This window comes from Setaria italica, chromosome V (assembly GCF_000263155.2).
Source record: "Setaria italica strain Yugu1 chromosome V, Setaria_italica_v2.0, whole genome shotgun sequence".
NCBI classification, from domain to species: Eukaryota; Viridiplantae; Streptophyta; class Magnoliopsida; order Poales; family Poaceae; genus Setaria; species Setaria italica.
Window position 1 is genome coordinate 43,637,642 of NC_028454.1, and position 16,154 is coordinate 43,653,795.

The 16,154-nt window shown below is 46.1% G+C and overlaps 3 protein-coding genes across 3 annotated transcripts; 2 read left to right on the plus strand and 1 right to left on the minus strand.

The window, feature by feature from the left end:
* The first annotated feature begins 197 nt into the window (after window positions 1-197).
* Window positions 198-4,319, plus strand: LOC101762056 (proteasome subunit beta type-7-A). The gene is made up of 9 exons (XM_004970831.2): window positions 198-379; window positions 1,021-1,162; window positions 1,803-1,944; window positions 2,034-2,130; window positions 2,210-2,279; window positions 2,355-2,459; window positions 2,613-2,711; window positions 3,729-3,819; window positions 3,900-4,319. Exons 1-9 carry the CDS (start codon window positions 219-221, stop codon window positions 3,974-3,976), a joined length of 984 nt encoding a protein of 327 aa, XP_004970888.1. The 5' UTR covers window positions 198-218; the 3' UTR covers window positions 3,977-4,319.
* Window positions 4,320-6,314: 1,995 nt separating this feature from the next.
* LOC101769111 (cytochrome b561 and DOMON domain-containing protein At3g07570-like) lies at window positions 6,315-7,963 on the minus strand. The gene is made up of 3 exons (XM_022826743.1): window positions 7,819-7,963; window positions 6,915-7,044; window positions 6,315-6,846 (listed from the first exon to the last, which is right to left on the minus strand). Exons 1-3 carry the CDS (start codon window positions 7,961-7,963, stop codon window positions 6,315-6,317), a joined length of 807 nt encoding a protein of 268 aa, XP_022682478.1.
* Window positions 7,964-9,003: 1,040 nt separating this feature from the next.
* LOC101762474 (probable membrane-associated 30 kDa protein, chloroplastic) lies at window positions 9,004-13,613 on the plus strand. Its single transcript, XM_004970832.2, has 11 exons — window positions 9,004-9,224; window positions 10,201-10,292; window positions 10,386-10,496; window positions 10,969-11,033; window positions 11,123-11,204; window positions 11,451-11,525; window positions 11,682-11,752; window positions 11,828-11,910; window positions 12,539-12,603; window positions 12,686-12,760; window positions 13,222-13,613. The coding sequence occupies exons 1-11, from the start codon at window positions 9,122-9,124 to the stop codon at window positions 13,339-13,341; spliced, it is 942 nt and encodes a 313-aa protein (XP_004970889.1). The 5' UTR covers window positions 9,004-9,121; the 3' UTR covers window positions 13,342-13,613.
* The last annotated feature ends 2,541 nt before the right edge of the window (window positions 13,614-16,154 follow it).

Sequence of the window (16,154 nt, forward strand, 5' to 3'; positions counted from 1 at the left end):
TAATGTGCTACTACCGTAACCATTTGTTAATAATAAATTATTAAGTTTAATAGATTTGTCTCGCCGTTTAGACTCCATCTCCATCTATGTAATTAGTTTTATAATTAATTTATATTTAATTATCTTAATTAGTCTTCGAATATTCGATATGATATTAGGATCCAAACACCGTGGATCGTCCACCGGAAGCACACGACTACACGAGTGTGAAAACTTTGATGACCCATGTAATCTCTTTCTTCTCCCCCAATCCAACCCCTACTCCACCTCCACCTCGGGTCCAAAAACAAAAGAAAAAGGGTAACAGAAACAGAGAACCGAGCAGGAAGAAGAAGGCCCGCCGCTCGCCGCTCTCGCATCGTCCCCGAGCTCAGATCAGGTGAGCGCGCGGCCGGAACCCTACCGTGTTCCCCTCCCCTGCAGTCTATTCACATCGCAAATCGGGCTTGGAGGAGATTGGGTTTGGGAAGAGCCCGGCCTCCCTCCGTCTTCTGCCGTAGGCGGACGGAAGGCGACACGGCCGTACGCCCGAAAAGCTCACTCCCTCCGGCGCTCCTTGGCCCGTCGCCATCGTTGCGTCCGCAAGCGGCGGCGGCGGCGGGTTCCCGAGCCACAGCACCAAGCACGCTCCCCTTCCCCCTCTCCCTCCACCCGTATTGCTGTCTTCCTCCACCAGATCCGGTCTTGGTGGTGGTTCCTGTTGGGCTTCGGCTTGGCGCGACGGGGTGGTGCTGCCGGCCATCTCCCCCGCTCTTTCTCCTTTCTGCTTGCTGCCGCCCACGTCCGCCTCCTCCCCGTCCATGCCGTCCGCTCCCCTGTTCCCGATCTATTCCGGTGTCGCTTTCGACTCGGCTGTGCCATGGTCGTTGGGGAGGGCTCGGGTGATATTCTGGTGGTTGCGGTGGGCTGCGCGTGGCCGGCCTGGGGCCGGTGGATATGCTAGGGGTTTAGGGCTAATTGATTGGTGACTTGTGCCAATTCGCCGTGATTTTGATCTGTTGTGGTGCTTTTGTGGTGCAGGATGACGGGCTCCATGGATCTCCCAGCGAAGGGCGGGTTCAGCTACGAACTGTGCCGGAGGAACGACTTTCTGGAGAAGAAGGGGCTCAAGATCCCCGGCTTCCTGAAGACCGGGACCACCATCGTCGGCCTCGTCTTTCAGGTGCAGCTCACATTCACTTGTTAACTTTTCATTATTCTGGAATTAGTATTGTGTCTTTTGCTGGTTCGAGTTGCCCACGTTTGTGAATTTGATAGGCATGAACCTAGTACTGTCGTTCTAATGTTAGTAGGTTTGGAAACTTATTTTTGGAGCGCTGATCAGCGCAGTTGATCTTTGGAAAATCTGTCTGACATTTCAAGTTAACCTTCTTATGCACATACCCATATTGCGGTACATGTTAATGATACGAGTTGGGAAAATGCTCAGTGCAAACCACCAGCCTAGTGGAACTCTGAAAAAACCCCTCTCTTTTGTAATGTTTGTTTCTTAGCCTTTTAGTCGTATTAGCTCAGGGGGGGAAGGTATACATACACAAAAAAAATACTAATACTGATGCTGAAATACATGCAAATGATGCTCTGGGGAATCTTGATTTGAGGTAACTTGTGATTGAATAAATCTAATGATGGTAGTTTTACCTTAACACTTTTGTAGCAAATTTTTAGTATCTGTACCTGTTGCTCTTAGTGCAGTGCTAACGGATGAAAGATACCGCATTCCTGTGACCTGTTTGAACAGGCATTGTTTCATATTGCTGTATTGAGGTTAACGTTGTACTAAACTATATTTTGATATCTAGGATGGGGTTGTTCTTGGGGCAGACACAAGGGCAACTGAGGGGCCTATAGTTGCTGATAAGAATTGTGAGAAAATCCACTTTATGGCGCCAAACATATATTGCTGTGGAGCAGGAACTGCTGCTGACACAGAGGCTGTTACAGGTAAATGACTAAAAGAATGTCATTCTGGCCTTTCCAACTCCCATTTCTTCCCTTGAATTCCTTCTTACGTTTTGCTTCTTTTACTTCAGATATGGTGAGCTCCCAGCTACAGCTTCACCGATATGCAACTGGTCGTGAATCAAGAGTCGTGACAGCTCTTACACTGCTGAAGTCGCACCTTTTCAAGTGAGCTCCTATCGCACAGGCATAATTACAACTTCCTGTCATTCTGTGACACCTGACCTACTTATGCAATTATGTTTAGGTATCAAGGCCATGTCAGTGCTGCTCTTGTTCTTGGTGGAGTGGATTGTACTGGACCACACCTACACACTGTGAGTAACTTGTAACTGGTTGTTGCTTGTTGTAATTAAAAGTTAGGGTAGTTAAATTACCTTTGGAAAGTGCAGGTTTATCCGCATGGCTCCACAGATACTCTTCCTTTTGCCACGATGGGTTCTGGATCGCTTGCTGCAATGTCGGTGTTTGAATCGAAGTACAAAGAAGGGCTTACGGTAAGTGAACCGGTGCAATAGTTCCTTGATTTGATTATGTTGGCAATATAGTTTGTCTTCTGTGGTGACTGAAGTTGCATTTGATGGTGTTTGTTTTAATTTACAAATGTATGTTCATATTGTATAATGCCTTAATTCCTTTTTATCTTCTAGAGGGAGGAGGGAATACAACTTGTGACCGATGCAATCCGTGGTGGTATCTTCAACGACTTGGGTAGTGGAAGCAACGTGGATGTCTGTGTGATAACCAAGGTATGTATTCCATTTTCTGTGTCATGACTGAAATTGACAAAACACTGCAAACTTTGAAAATACATCAAAGCATAATGTATTGTTACTTATTAGAGAATGAACTTTTAAACTATCTGTGTGGCATTGTATTTGTCAACTTTGATACAATACTCCCTCAGTTTGAAACTAGGTATCATTCTAGCACTGTCCCAAGTCAAACATTTCTATATTTTACCATTAATTCCTAGAAATTCGTATAGTTTAACAACATGCAGATTTTATATTATGAGAATATTTCTCATGGTGAATCAAAAAGGATAAATCTTATGATGTTGCGGAAATGCGTATGTTGCGTTGGATTTGTGGTCATACGAGGAGGGATCGAGTCCGGAATGAGGATATACGTGATAGGTTAGGGGTAGCACCAATTGAAGAAAAGCTTATCCATCACCGGCTGAGATGGTTTGGACATGTCCAACGAAGGCCTCCAGAGGCACTGGTGCGTAGTGGAACCCTAAGGCGTGACAGTAATGTGAAGAGAGGTAGAGGAAGATCAAAATTGACATGGGAAGAGGCAATAAAAGGAGATTTGAAGGGATGGAATATACCCAAAAAGTTAGCCATGGATAGGAGTGCTTGGAAAACAGCTATTCATGTGCCCGAACCCTGATTTGTGGCTCTTGTTAGGTTTCAACTCTAGCCTACCCCAACTTGCTTGGGACTGAAAGGCTACGTTGTTGTTGTTGTTGTTGTTGTTATGATGTTAAACTATATGAATTTGTAGAAAATTATGGTCAAAGATAGAAATGCTTAACAAAAGTAGAATGACAACTAATTTGAAACAGAGGGAGTATATTGCTTGCACATAGTTCGATTACTTCTGGCCTTCAATTTCCAATGATGCTCATTTGAGTAAACTATAATACTGTATTTTGCATGCTACCATTTGGCATAGATGCCTTGTGAGCAAATTGAAGAACATGAAATATGTTCTTAGAAATGCTTCAAAGGCTAACCAAACCCTTTTGACTTCACCAGGGGAAAACAGAATACTTGAGAAACCACGAGTTGCCGAATCCAAGAACATATGTTAGCTCGAAGGGATACAGCTTCACCAAGGGGCAGACTGGTGAGTTCCTTGCTAATGGTACAGAATATATGACATATTGAACAGTAGAAAGTCATGCATGATTCTGTTCTTGCTTGCAGAGGTACTGTCGACAAAGATAACACAGCTGAAGCAGAAGGTTGAGGTTGCTGAGGGTGGCGATGCAATGGAGGAGTGATCATACATTCTTACATTCGGACAACAGTCATATTCAGAGTGGTCATATTCAGAATTTACGTAATTTTTCTTAGTGGGGCTGCTAGAACAAGAAAAAATGGATGTCTTTGTTGTACTTTCTGGACTGAATCCAGACTTTTTAAAGGGCATGTTTGGGTTGGAGCTGATCAGAGCTGCTTGTACCAGTCTGAATTTGGACGTCTGGGGCTGGATCTGCTGCCTGTCCCAGGGTTCTAAGCAAACAAGCCCTTTTATGGTTAAGTGTTTCTGATGTTGACATATTTTCAAGTGATTGTTGGTTCCGAATGTGGAGTTGTTTAAAACTGTGATGGTGTGGTATTTTCTTTTGAGTTGTTAATTTGTTATTACCGCTGCATCAATTGTTAGTTTCATGATGAGGGAAACGATTAGCAAGCATATTTGGCCCTTTGACTAGACAAATCATGACTGATGCCGTAGTTTCAACTATGCTGGACTTGTAGTGCAGGGTTCAAGCCTCATTTGTTGTTGGTATCTATGTTCAGTTCTGTCAAAACGTGCATGCTAGATTGCTAACCGTGTGAAAATTATGTGGTGGTGGCGTGTCCGCTAAAGGATTGTATTATGCTGTGTTAACACATCTTGCAAGGGATGGTTCGCACTCGGATTTTTTTTTTTTTTTTTTTTGCAGTAAGGAAACGCTTGATTCAATGGACCAAAGTATTTGAATGCTTCTTTCGTGCCAGATTTGCCCTCTTTTGGAGGTTTGGGTTTAAGTTCATGTTTGGTTTCTAAAGACTATGCTAAAGCGAGACTGGGAGGGAAGTGAACTTTGTGCTTTCGCACTTCTTTGGTTGCTCTGTAACCAAATAAGTATGTTAGGAGTTTGATGATGGAAGTCTTTGGGGCTAATTGCCGACCTTCTCGTTTGACCAACATTGGATTTGGGCAAACCATTTTATAAAAAAGCAGTGCTACTTTTCACTCTGTTGCCCTTGCGGCGGCTACTTGCTGGGCTATTTGGATACATGTTTTGTAAAGAAAAAAAAATCTCCTACTGAGATTACTGTTGTTTTATCTCTTAGGGGTGTTTGGATCCCTGGGTTAAACTTTAGTTCCTGTCACATCGAATGTTTAGATACTAATTAGGAGTATTAAACATAAACTATTTACAAAACCCATTGCACAGATGGAGGCTAAACGGCGAGACGAATCTATTAAGCCTAATTAGTCCATGATTTGACAATGTGCTACTACAGTAACTATTTGCTAATGATGGATTAATTAGGCTTAATAGATTCGTCTTGCCGTTTAGCTATTCGCTAATGATGGATTAATTAGGCTTAATAGATTCGTCTCGCCGTTTAGCCTCCATCTGTGTAATTAGTTTTATGATTAACTCATATTTAGTTCTCCTAATTAGCCTTCGAATATTTGATGTGACACGGACTAAACTTTAGCTCAGGATCCAAACACCCCTGCAGGACTACAAAAACTAGAAAACCAAGAGCTGCTACCAGGTGGTGCCGAATGTACAGAAGTTCATCTGTTCATGTTTGGTTTGTGAAAAAAACATAAAAATATTTTGGTGGTTGCAATGGGGGAGTAGTGATATCATTTCCTCTCTTTTTTCCGGTATATTTGTTCAGTTGTAAAATGGATTATTGTCCATTGCAGGCACATGACGTGACTAGCGAGGCGCTGCAGAACCCAGCACTTGATTTGAAAACTCAGAGGGTGTTTGGATCTTTAGTTCGGACATGTCAATATTCGGAGACTAATTAGGAGGATTAAATATGAGCTAATTATAAAACTAATTACACAGATGGAGACTAATTCCCAAGATGAATCTATTAAGCCTACTTAATCCATCATTAGCACATGTTTACTGCAGCACCATATTATCAAATCACGGACTAATTAGACTTAATAGATTCATCTCGCAAATTAGCCTCCATCTGTGCAATTGGTTTTGTAATTAATCTATATTTAATACTTCTAATTAGTATTTAAATATTCGATGTGATAGGAATTTTAGGAGCTCCTGAACAAACAAACGAGCTTAACTTGCGCTACATACTCATAACCATGCGAATTTGGGACGTAGTGGTGGTTATGAAGCAATGGCACTATATTAAATCAACAATATATATATATATATATATATATATATATATATATATATATATATATAACAAATCATCTACGCTCGTGTAAACACAAGGTAGAGTACAGTATACATAGACGAGGAGCGGCTGCACGCGCGTACATATACCCGGTATACATGAATCTGCGCCTCATCTCGTACACCCGGATGCAGTATCGTGCACGCTCCAAAGCCCGATGGATCGGTCGCTGGATCAAGCAGAAGCAGCTCTCCAGAGCCTGACCTCGACAACAGCCGAGGCGAGGACGCAGACCGCGAGGAACACGCCGTAGAACGCGGAGGCCGCGGCGGCCTCGTGCGCGACGGACAGTCCGACGAAGACGTTGGCGACGGCGCAGGCCACCGCGGCGCGGCCGACGTAGTGGTGGTACCAGTTCCAGTACCGCCTCACCTTGGACCCCTTCCCTGGACGCGCCAGGAACGCCAGCACCTGCAGGCAGCCGAAGACGAGCACGGCGACGCCGAGCGCCTGGTGGCGAACTGGAAGGCGAGGTAGAGGCGGGACGCGCGCGCCGCCAGGAGGGTGGTGCCCGGGAGCGTGTTTATACACTTGTATGTACAAGAGAGCATGAGGTGATTGACGACGTACGCGCACGATGAAGCCTTGGGAGGGCCAAGCGTCGAGGCAGGTGAGGTTGGAGGTGTCGAAGGGGATGAGGCGGCTGACGGCGGCGAGGCTGGGGCTGGAGGCGCACGAGTCGGCCGTCTGGGACCTCGCGACGGAGCTGATGGAGCAGGACAGTAGCAGCACGAGTAGCGCGCTGCTAATGCTGGCGCGGGAAGAACAAAAGACCTCGGCTTCATGTTCCTGTGTGCATCTGATCTCTCTCCTCTGGGCTCTGGCTGGCTGGCTGCTAGTGATGACTTGGTGAGGTTTGCTGTGGGCTGCGGCGGGCAGCTCTCAGGTTGATGGCTGTGGTTTCCTGGCGAAAACGGAGGTGTAGATTATACGGATCCGTTTGATTCGAACGTGAGACCTGTCGAAACGTAATTAAGCTTGCTTCGACGAATATGCATGCTCAGTAGACAACGCGTGGCAGTTGAGCCACGGTCCCAATTGGTGTAAGCTTTTTTTTATAAACAGAGTAGAGTATCTATCATATACAGGCGTCTCGCAGTTGTCAACCATTAAAAGAACAATGCCGTTATTTTTTCCTGAAATCAGCGCTGAGTCGAAGAACTAAACCTGGACGTGGATAATTTTCACCACAACGAACCTATGATGCCCATTTCGCGATCTATGCAGTAGTTTAACCGGACTTCATTTTAAGTAGAAGAACGTTGTAGGCGCTTCATTTGGAAAACTGCAAAAACAGGAACGAGCAACTCGATCTGCATGCGGATTGGATTGTACAAGGTCCGCTCATGGTTTTACGAGGAAATCAAACGCAAGGTGCAATGATACAATATGCGCACATCACACGACAGACTTTAGTTTCAGGCAGGCAAAGAACATACGTGCTCTACCCCTGAAGATCTCCGTGACTGCTACACGGCGAGGTCGTTCGACACCGAAAGTGGTTGCTAGTGGAGTAAGACGGAGTAGGACGCCCGCGTGTAGCAGTCACACGCCCTAGCCTTACGGTACAGACTGGCAAGCGCACGAGATATATTATTTGCTGGTTTGATAAGACCTGGTCCGTGAGCGGCTGCCCGGCGAGCTGGAACGCGAGGTGGAGGCGGGACCCCTTGGGCACGACGGTCGGCGCCGCGCGCGAGCGCCAGCTTGCCCTGGTCCGGCGGGCACGACCTGGAGCTCGTCCCTGCGAGGTAGTACTGCCTCGCGGAGCCCGCGACGCCGCCGGCCGCCACCCACCCGACCACCGCGCTGCTCCCCACCATCCGCCCCGTCGGCGAGAAGCCGATGGAGATGTACCCGCCGTTGTCCGGCGCCGACAGCACGAAGCTCCACACGTTGCTCCCCTGCGCCGCCGCCTTGCCGAACTGCGCGCATGCCAAGAAGCCGCCGCCGTGCCCGGCCGACGAGCATTAACGTAACGCTATACGTGAAAATTTGAGACTAATATCGATCCATTAACGCTGAGCGCTTACTCTTAGGATGAAATCTTGCGAGGGCCATGCTTCGAAGCAGGCGAGGCCGGTGGTGTTGAAGGGGACGAGGCTGAGGCCGTTGCTGCACGAGTCCGCCGCGCTCTGCGAGCTCACCGAGGGCGGGTACAAACTGACGAAGCAGAGAGCCACGACGACCGGGAGAGAGCGTGGCGTGGTTCGCTGCTCTCGTGGTTCTGGCCATGGCGCGCGCGTGCACGGAGGGTGAACGCGAGGTCGTCGATTGATTTCGCGAGCTTCGTGGTGGTGAGACGATCGAGTGGAGTCGAAAGCTATGGGCGCCGTGGCCGGCGTGCCCAGCGAGTGTCTGGAATGATTTGCGAGGTGATGGCGCGTTTTAAATAAGCGATTGGCGTGTGTCCCGCCTTTGATAGAGCATTGTTTATGTGGAGATTAGGAATGAGTTGGTGTGCATGGTGTACTAGAATATGTTGGCTTTTAGTTCTCTTCTGGAAATTAAATATGTTGCCTTCTGGTTGCTTTATTTCTTGCAGTTTCATTAGTCCTCTTTATTTTTTTATTTTTTAAGCAAAAATCATTTCAAACTTTATCTTGACTTCATTTGCAAAATAAGTTCGTTACCAAAAAACGCAAATACATGGGCTGAAGCTTTGTGGATAAAAGCTCAAATCCACCCAGAAAACAGTTTTTTTGTTGTACAGTTGGACCGCATCAAATTGACCCAAACCTTCTCTTTTATTGGGCTTCTCCACAAATATTCCTTGGGCCGTGTGGGCCGTTCTAAGCTTCCACGGTCCATTCGACCCGACTCGACCCGAGATCGCTCTCTCTTCCCACCGCTTCTCTTCTCCACACGAACTCACCCTCGGAGATAGAGCGAATCGAAACACCAAGCAGAAAAAAAAGAAGGTAGTGAACAAAAAAAAAAAATCCCCCGCTTCGTTCTCGGCTAACCCCCCGCCCGAATCGATGGAGATTAGGGCTCCGCCGACGAGCCTGAGGCTCGCGCCGCCGCCGGCCTCCGCCAGCTTCCGCCGGACCGGCCTCAAGACCTCCTTTCTCAACGGCCGCGGTGCGTCCCCCCGAATTCGTACCCCCACTTCCCCGTCTTATCCGTGCTCGCGGTAGAGGTTTGTGCATGATGTTTTCGTTTGCGCATTCGATTAGCGTGCTCCAATGTTTATTTGGTGGCTTGGGGCATGCTTGGTCGATAGCCACACTTTGCAGTGCCAAACTTGAGAGTTTGTAGTTCGTCATGCTGTTGTTGATTCAGTGCCAACAGTTGGAGCGTTGTGGTCACTGCCTTTGCTTGCCCCTATTGTGTACTCACGTCCTTTTCCATGATGGTGTTAAGTAGCTCGTTGCAACAGACCATTATGTGGTGGAGGTTGCAATGTTAGGTCTGTGTAAGGCCCAACTTGTTTGCACCATTATCGAAAAAATGAGCATAAAACTATGATTTCAGTTTCAGTTGGTTATGTTTAAACTTTGAAACACATCATTTCTTGATTAAATGGTATCCTATTTTCTCTATCTGCAGAACTAAATGAGTCCTAGTGATTTGTAAATGACCCTGGTTTTAGATGCAGATTGAATTGAAGTATGTATCATCAAACTAAATGTGTTGGGGAATGCTGATTGGAGCTCTAATCATGTTTATCAATGCTAGTACAGTATGTACCACGCTTCGGGGCCTGCCCTCCCTTTTTATCTAGAGTTCCCTGAAATATGCTATCCCATAAACTTAAAAAACATAAACGGCCTCCAATAATCTTTCATTGTGTGAGATGGCAGCTTGGCGAAACCATTGTTTGACGATTATGGAAACATCTTAGAATTTCAGAAAATATGATTTTCTTTCTTCCAGTCAATGTTCTCGATGCACATGGTAATACAGATATTGGATGGCATGTTGTTGCATTACTGTCAGTAATGCTAGCCATTATGCTTCATTTGAGAGCAATAGTAAAAAGATGCTAGAGTATAATATGGCGATGAGCTACAAGCCATGTTGACAACTTCTAATTTACCTATTTCTTGCTCTGCAGTTTCACTTAGAGTTGTGCACATACGACAATCAAACGTCAGCAGATTTAAGTGCAATGCCAACCTCTTTGATAGACTATCTAGGGTTGTCAAGGTGAGTGGTATCGTTTCCTTCATTATATCATCAATAGATTTTTTTTCTTCTGCTTCTGATTATCTAAAGCACTTGGCTCTCTGGTTTGTCTAGTCCTATGCAAATGCTGTTTTAAGCACATTTGAAGACCCTGAGAAGATACTAGATCAGGCGGTTCTCGAGATGAATGATGATTTAACAAAGATGCGTCAAGCCACTGCTCAGGTTTGTTCTGATTGTAGTCAATCATAAATTTCATCATTGACAGCACATGCTCTTAATTTTTGTTGTGCCTTTTCTCCATTTGTGTTTGCCCTGTCATCCTTGTCCTTGACATAGGGCTTGGGGGGTGCCTCTGCGCGCTTGGGGGCTGTCAGAGGTTAACCCCCATGTTTTATTTGTACTTAAACTTCTTTCCTTCTATAATGAAAGGCAGAGCTCTTCTCTCCTTCTATAATGAAAGGCGGAGCTCCTGCCATATTGCTTCAAAAAAAAGCACATGCTCTTAATTTCCATTAGTATCTTAATGCTTCCTTTTCAACTACTTTCTGTTCTATTGCCATTCCTGTTCCCTAATATTTTGTCAGTTAGCTGCTTCTTATATTTGTTGCTCACTGTGCATTCACAAAATGAAAATCTGGTTCTCTATACTTGTTCTATTGCACTCTCCTGCTGACATGGATTGTGGTTTTGGAAGGTCTTGGCATCTCAAAAGCGGCTTGAGAACAAATACAAAGCTGCTGAACAAGCTTCCAATGATTGGTAATATTATGGTTAATTGCAAGCAAACGTTGGGTTCTGCCATCTGATTGCTTTACTGTAAATTGTTTACATTTTTATGAAAAATGTAGGTATCGGAGGGCTCAACTTGCTCTTCAAAAGGGGGATGAGGATCTTGCCCGTGAAGCCCTTAAGCGGCGTAAATCATATGCTGTATGTATCATCTAAATCTAGAGTTATGGTTCAATGTCTGCTTTGTCATACTGTTTAACTGCAACTTAGTTTTTACCTTTTAATCGTGTCACATGGATGTTGTGCAAAGTGTTTTGCTGGCTTTTTATCGCGCTGTTTGGCAATAACGTGTCTGCAACATATACTCTTATATTACAAGTACCATATATTAACTTTACATATCAAATTCCTGATACACTTCTATTATTATTGTTATTATTTGCTTAGGATAATGCAAGCTCCTTAAGGGCCCAGCTTGATCAGCAGAAGGGTGTTGTTGAAAATTTGATTTCAAATACCAAGGTGAGCTTATTAGCCGTTACTGCAATCTTGATTTTGTGTCAGTATTATTTGTCTATTTGATTGGATCAACGTGGCACAAATGGTGAAAGGTGCTTATTTCACTTTTTTTAATCATGAGATTATCTTTACTGACCCGTTGAGTATGCCATTGTGCAGCTTCTTGAGAGCAAGATAGCAGAGGCCAAGCAGAAAAAGGATACCCTAAAGGCCCGTGCTCAATCAGCCAAGTATGCATTTATCATTTACTAATTATTATTTCGTTCCTGTGTATTATGGATGCACTGAGATTTTCCCCCCTTCAGGACGGCAACAAAAGTGAGTGAAATGTTGGGTAATGTAAATACAAGCAGTGCCCTTTCAGCATTTGAGAAAATGGAGGAAAAAGGTATTATCTCCTTGACTATTACTTACTCAACCTGTTTTCACTGTGGGTGTGCTGGCACTGGTTCCTATTGAGGCCAGAGACATGTTATGTGTCAAATGTAGATTAAAACTGCAAGAGTTCAAGCAATGAAAATACTGTCAAGTAGTTAACATCAATACCCTGTAGTGGTTTCGGAGCATATCCAATGTACAGCTAAAGGCTTCCATAACTTAGCAGCAAAAAAATCGTTACCCTGTTAGCCACCAAATATTCTAAGTACACCATATCAGCTAAATTTTAGGAGACAATGTAAATTATTGGCAGCTACACTGTCAAAGTTCACCAAGATGACACATGCATTTTTGTTGCCTTTTGAACATATTCTCATTTTCCATAGCAAGATTTTTATTGGTATATTCCAGAATATGTCACTATTTATAATCTTGGCAAAGTACAACTATCTCATCTTCTTGCATGGTTGCATTGCATGTGTTGACTTTTTAAGGTTACACACCTGCTTTTAAGTTGAGGAATGACATCGACCTCTACCTTTTCTTCCTGGCCAAGTTAATTTGCAATGAGTGATACCTCATGAGAAACGATTTGAATCTTTGGTTCATAAAAATAATTGCAAATTCCGTGCTGTTAGTTATGGCGATGGAGTCCCAAGCAGAGGCACTTGGTCAGTTAGCAACCGATGATCTAGAAGGAAAGGTAAAATTGGATGTCATGAAGTGATCATTATTAATTCTATTGTAGTAATCACATATTCTTATCACTATTTATTTGTACACAGTTTGCATTGCTGGAGACTTCATCTGTTGATGATGATCTTGCGCAAATGAAAAGAGAACTATCCGGAAGTTCATCGGTACGTATTTTTATTGGATGCTCAGATTATCAGTCGGTAACAAAATTTCAAGCTAATGATATATTTCCCATTGATTTTTGTCTGTTTTGTCTTGCGCATGATAATGAAATGTGATCTACTTTGATGTATATGAGACATAGGACATACAAAAGTTGTTGTTCAGCATACTTATGGGCCCCTCTAAAAAGTATTGATGTTTTCTCATTTCATTTTCTATAATCTCAATTAATCTTCAGCTTTAAAAGTTGTTTCTGCCGTGTTCATCATACTGACATAAATTTGTACCTAGTATATCATGCCATACTGTTGAACAAAACCTGCAACTTGACATTATGTCTGTTGATTTTCATCCTCGGAACAAGCTAAGTGAATAATTCATTACCATAGAGCACCAACTTCTTTCTGTGTGTTTTTGGTTTTCCTTTTTCCTTCTTACAAACATTTATTTGTGTCAACTACAGAAAGGGGAGCTTCCTCCGGGTAGAACAGCAGTGAGCAACTCAGGTGCGGCTCGCCCTTTCCCCGACCTAGAGATCGAGAGTGAGCTAAATGAGCTGCGGAGGAAGGCCAAAGAGTACTAGATTCCACCACTCGTGTCGATTCAGCAGGCCTGACAAAAATCTCGCCCCCCAGAATATTGTATAGCCGCAGATTTCTCCAATGCGCCATTGAAACTCCAGTGCACCTTGTTTGTTAACGAGTACGGAATGTTGCAAAATTCTCGGCATTACCCCCTACCCCTGCGAGTGACATTTGTACAGTTATCCATAAATTGTTGTAAATCACTGCTCGCCCTAGAGCCTTTTTTGCACACACAATATATAAATTCGAAAGTCTGAAGTTTCCACTCGTATGGTTTTGACCCCCTCTGCTGGTGTCGTAACATGCGTTGAGACTCTTACAAGTCTTCATTCTTCAAGCCGATCGAAGTTTCCTCGCAGTGGTCCAAGTCAGTACTCGGGTGCGACTGGTCCGCTGTTCATGTTAAACGATGGTTTCAGTGCCATTTCTGATGGTTCAGTCGCATGACCGGAAGTTTGTCGGAAAGTGCTGTATCAAACTTTCTGCTATGTTGATCGTGCCGGTCGTACTCTTTTGTCTTGAATTAGCATCTTGATTCGTACTTTGGCAGGACAAATTCTGCATCGCATGGACTTTGAATGCCGCATCCGTGGTACATGCTTTTGTTCCTGCGCCCTTGCTTGTACGCATTGTTGCCATTCGGTCAGAGAGTTCCTCGTTTTTCTATAAAAAAGAAAAGAAAAGAGCTTCAGCTCTAATGTCAAACTTAAGAGGCTTCATAAGCGATGACGTTTTGCTGACGCGCACTAGCTCCTTTCCGTTGCACAGTTGGTGCCTGTGCCACTGTACACGACTTGGAGAAGGAATTAGGAGAAGAGTCAGCAGGGTGGGCAAGCTCAACGCTGGCGTGTCAACCCAACCGAGCTCCTCCGGCTGCCTGTGAATTCAACCGTCTTGACTTTCCAACGCTGCCTACTGCCTCGCCCGTGCCGTGCGTTGGGAACCGGGAGCACGTTTGCGTGCGTGCGCCCGTGTTGGACTTTGAGACGCCGACGCCGCGGTCTCAGCTCTCCACTCTCCACCACCCCAACCGTCTCCACGTACTGCACCGGCTCCGCTTCGGGTTCCCATCAGGCGGCTGTGCCCCGGGCGGGCGGCGCTGGCGCACCAACCTGGCCGGCCGGCCGCTGCACCGGCCTGAAAACCCCCGTGCCGCCCGTGAGGGGATCACCGAAAATTCGGGCGGTGGCCCGCGGCCTCGTGGCAGCGAGCGTGGCAAACCCTTGACCTTTTCTCTGGTCCAACGAACGCATCAGTGCAGTGCTGGCCGTGGGGAGAAAAGAAGGAAAAAAAATCAATTCGATCTCATCGTGGAGTTGATTTCTTGACCGGTTCTTGGTTCCCTGCAGCCAGCAGCAGCACTGAATAAACGAGTCAGCATTCCTGCACGAAGAATTCAACCTAGTTGGCTGCAAAGCGGAGACGTGGTGCCGTGCAGGGAAGAAAAAGAAAAGCCCGGCCGGCGACCCGGCACATACCAGGCACGTACGTGCCCCGGAGTGGCACGCCCTATATAAACGCGCAGCGGCCTCTGCCGGTGTGTGTCCACCCACAGCACAGAGCCAAGCAGAGAAGAGCGCGGCGCACGCGTAGCTTGTTCGTCGTCGTGAAGGAGCCTGAGAGACACACGTACAGCGAGGCAGCAAGCTAGCCATGGGCCACCGTGGGCTGTCGCTCGTCGCCGTCGTGCTGCTCGCGGCGGTCGTGGCGCTGAGCCTGGCGGCGCGGTGCGCGGACGCGGCGAGGCCCGTGCCGCCGAGCCCGGCGGCGGGCGCGGGGTCGGCGTACGACGCGGTGGTGTCGGCGCTCATGGAGATGCTGCCCCAGGGGCCCAGCGGGGGAGGCGCCGGCCACTGAGCCGGCCCGCGGACGGCGGCGTGCGCGTAGCCGCGTAGCGCAGTAAGCCTGCGGTTTTCACGAAAGGGTGAAGCCTGCAGCTAGCTGCTCTGTAGTTAGGGACTAGTAGACTGTACCCGGCCTGTGGTTTCACAGAAATTCTTCAAGTTCTTTGGTTTCCTGTTCACAACACCATTTTTGTTTTCTTGCTTTGAACCTCCTCTGGTTGGTTCTGAAGAGATGTAAATACATCATATAGATAAAAGCTACTCCTTGTTACTGCATGGTTCAGTTTTGTCCGACATATCCCTAGCTGCTCTTGTGTATGGTTTCGGCCATTTTTTTTTTGGCTTGGTCTCAGCAATTAGCAGGCTTCGATGATGGATGAGAGAGCTTTGTTTGTGGTATTAGGTAGGCCTGGACTTTGGCGACGAATTGTAGTCCTTTTTAAGTGGTGTTCCTGGCCAACTCGTCATTCTGAGTTCAGATAGTCCTCTGCAACAGGATTACTGAAGAAATCTCATAACCAAACCCATTTCTCAACGACCAAATCAGCTATTTCGCCGAACACGGCGTTAGGATCTGTAGTGGTAGATGGATCGGCACCACTAGTCTTTCTTTTTGACTTGCAGCCGCGCAAATCTGCAGGACGCGGTGCCTGTCGCCAACCAAACTACGATGATGCTGGCTTATCTGGACATTTGACTCGAGCTACCCCGTGGTTGAAAACTTGAAGAACAAGCTCTGCGTTACTGCGTGCGTGCGCTCCGAATTTCTAGGCACGAGTTCACGGCCACGACTAGGACGAACTATGCTTTGAAAACTCCAGGTCCAGGACGACGCAGGAAAAATCTGAAGCAATAGCACCTCTAGCTCCAAAGCGAAACGAGAAGGCAGCAGATGCTAACTTGGTGCAGAAATGAACTGCGGCCCAGCAAATCAGTGGCAGGCATGTGCGTCCAAGGCCCATTTGAAG

Coding starts and splice junctions, on each gene's coding strand:
- LOC101769111 (XM_022826743.1), bottom strand. CDS start 7,963: ATGGTGGGGAGCAGCGCGGTGGTCGGGTGGGTGGCGGCCGGCGGCGTC. Junction 7,045..7,818: donor CGCGCGCGGCGCCGACCGTC/GTGCCCAAGGGG, acceptor CGTTTTCGCCAG/GAAACCACAGCCATCAACCT. Junction 6,847..6,914: donor CACAGGAACATGAAGCCGAG/GTCTTTTGTTCT, acceptor CTGCTCCATCAG/CTCCGTCGCGAGGTCCCAGA.
- LOC101762056 (XM_004970831.2), top strand. CDS start 219: ATGACCCATGTAATCTCTTTCTTCTCCCCCAATCCAACCCCTACTCCA. Junction 2,280..2,354: donor CTGGACCACACCTACACACT/GTGAGTAACTTG, acceptor TGGAAAGTGCAG/GTTTATCCGCATGGCTCCAC. Junction 2,460..2,612: donor AGTACAAAGAAGGGCTTACG/GTAAGTGAACCG, acceptor TTTATCTTCTAG/AGGGAGGAGGGAATACAACT.
- LOC101762474 (XM_004970832.2), top strand. CDS start 9,122: ATGGAGATTAGGGCTCCGCCGACGAGCCTGAGGCTCGCGCCGCCGCCG. Junction 11,526..11,681: donor ATTTGATTTCAAATACCAAG/GTGAGCTTATTA, acceptor GCCATTGTGCAG/CTTCTTGAGAGCAAGATAGC. Junction 11,753..11,827: donor GCCCGTGCTCAATCAGCCAA/GTATGCATTTAT, acceptor TCCCCCCTTCAG/GACGGCAACAAAAGTGAGTG.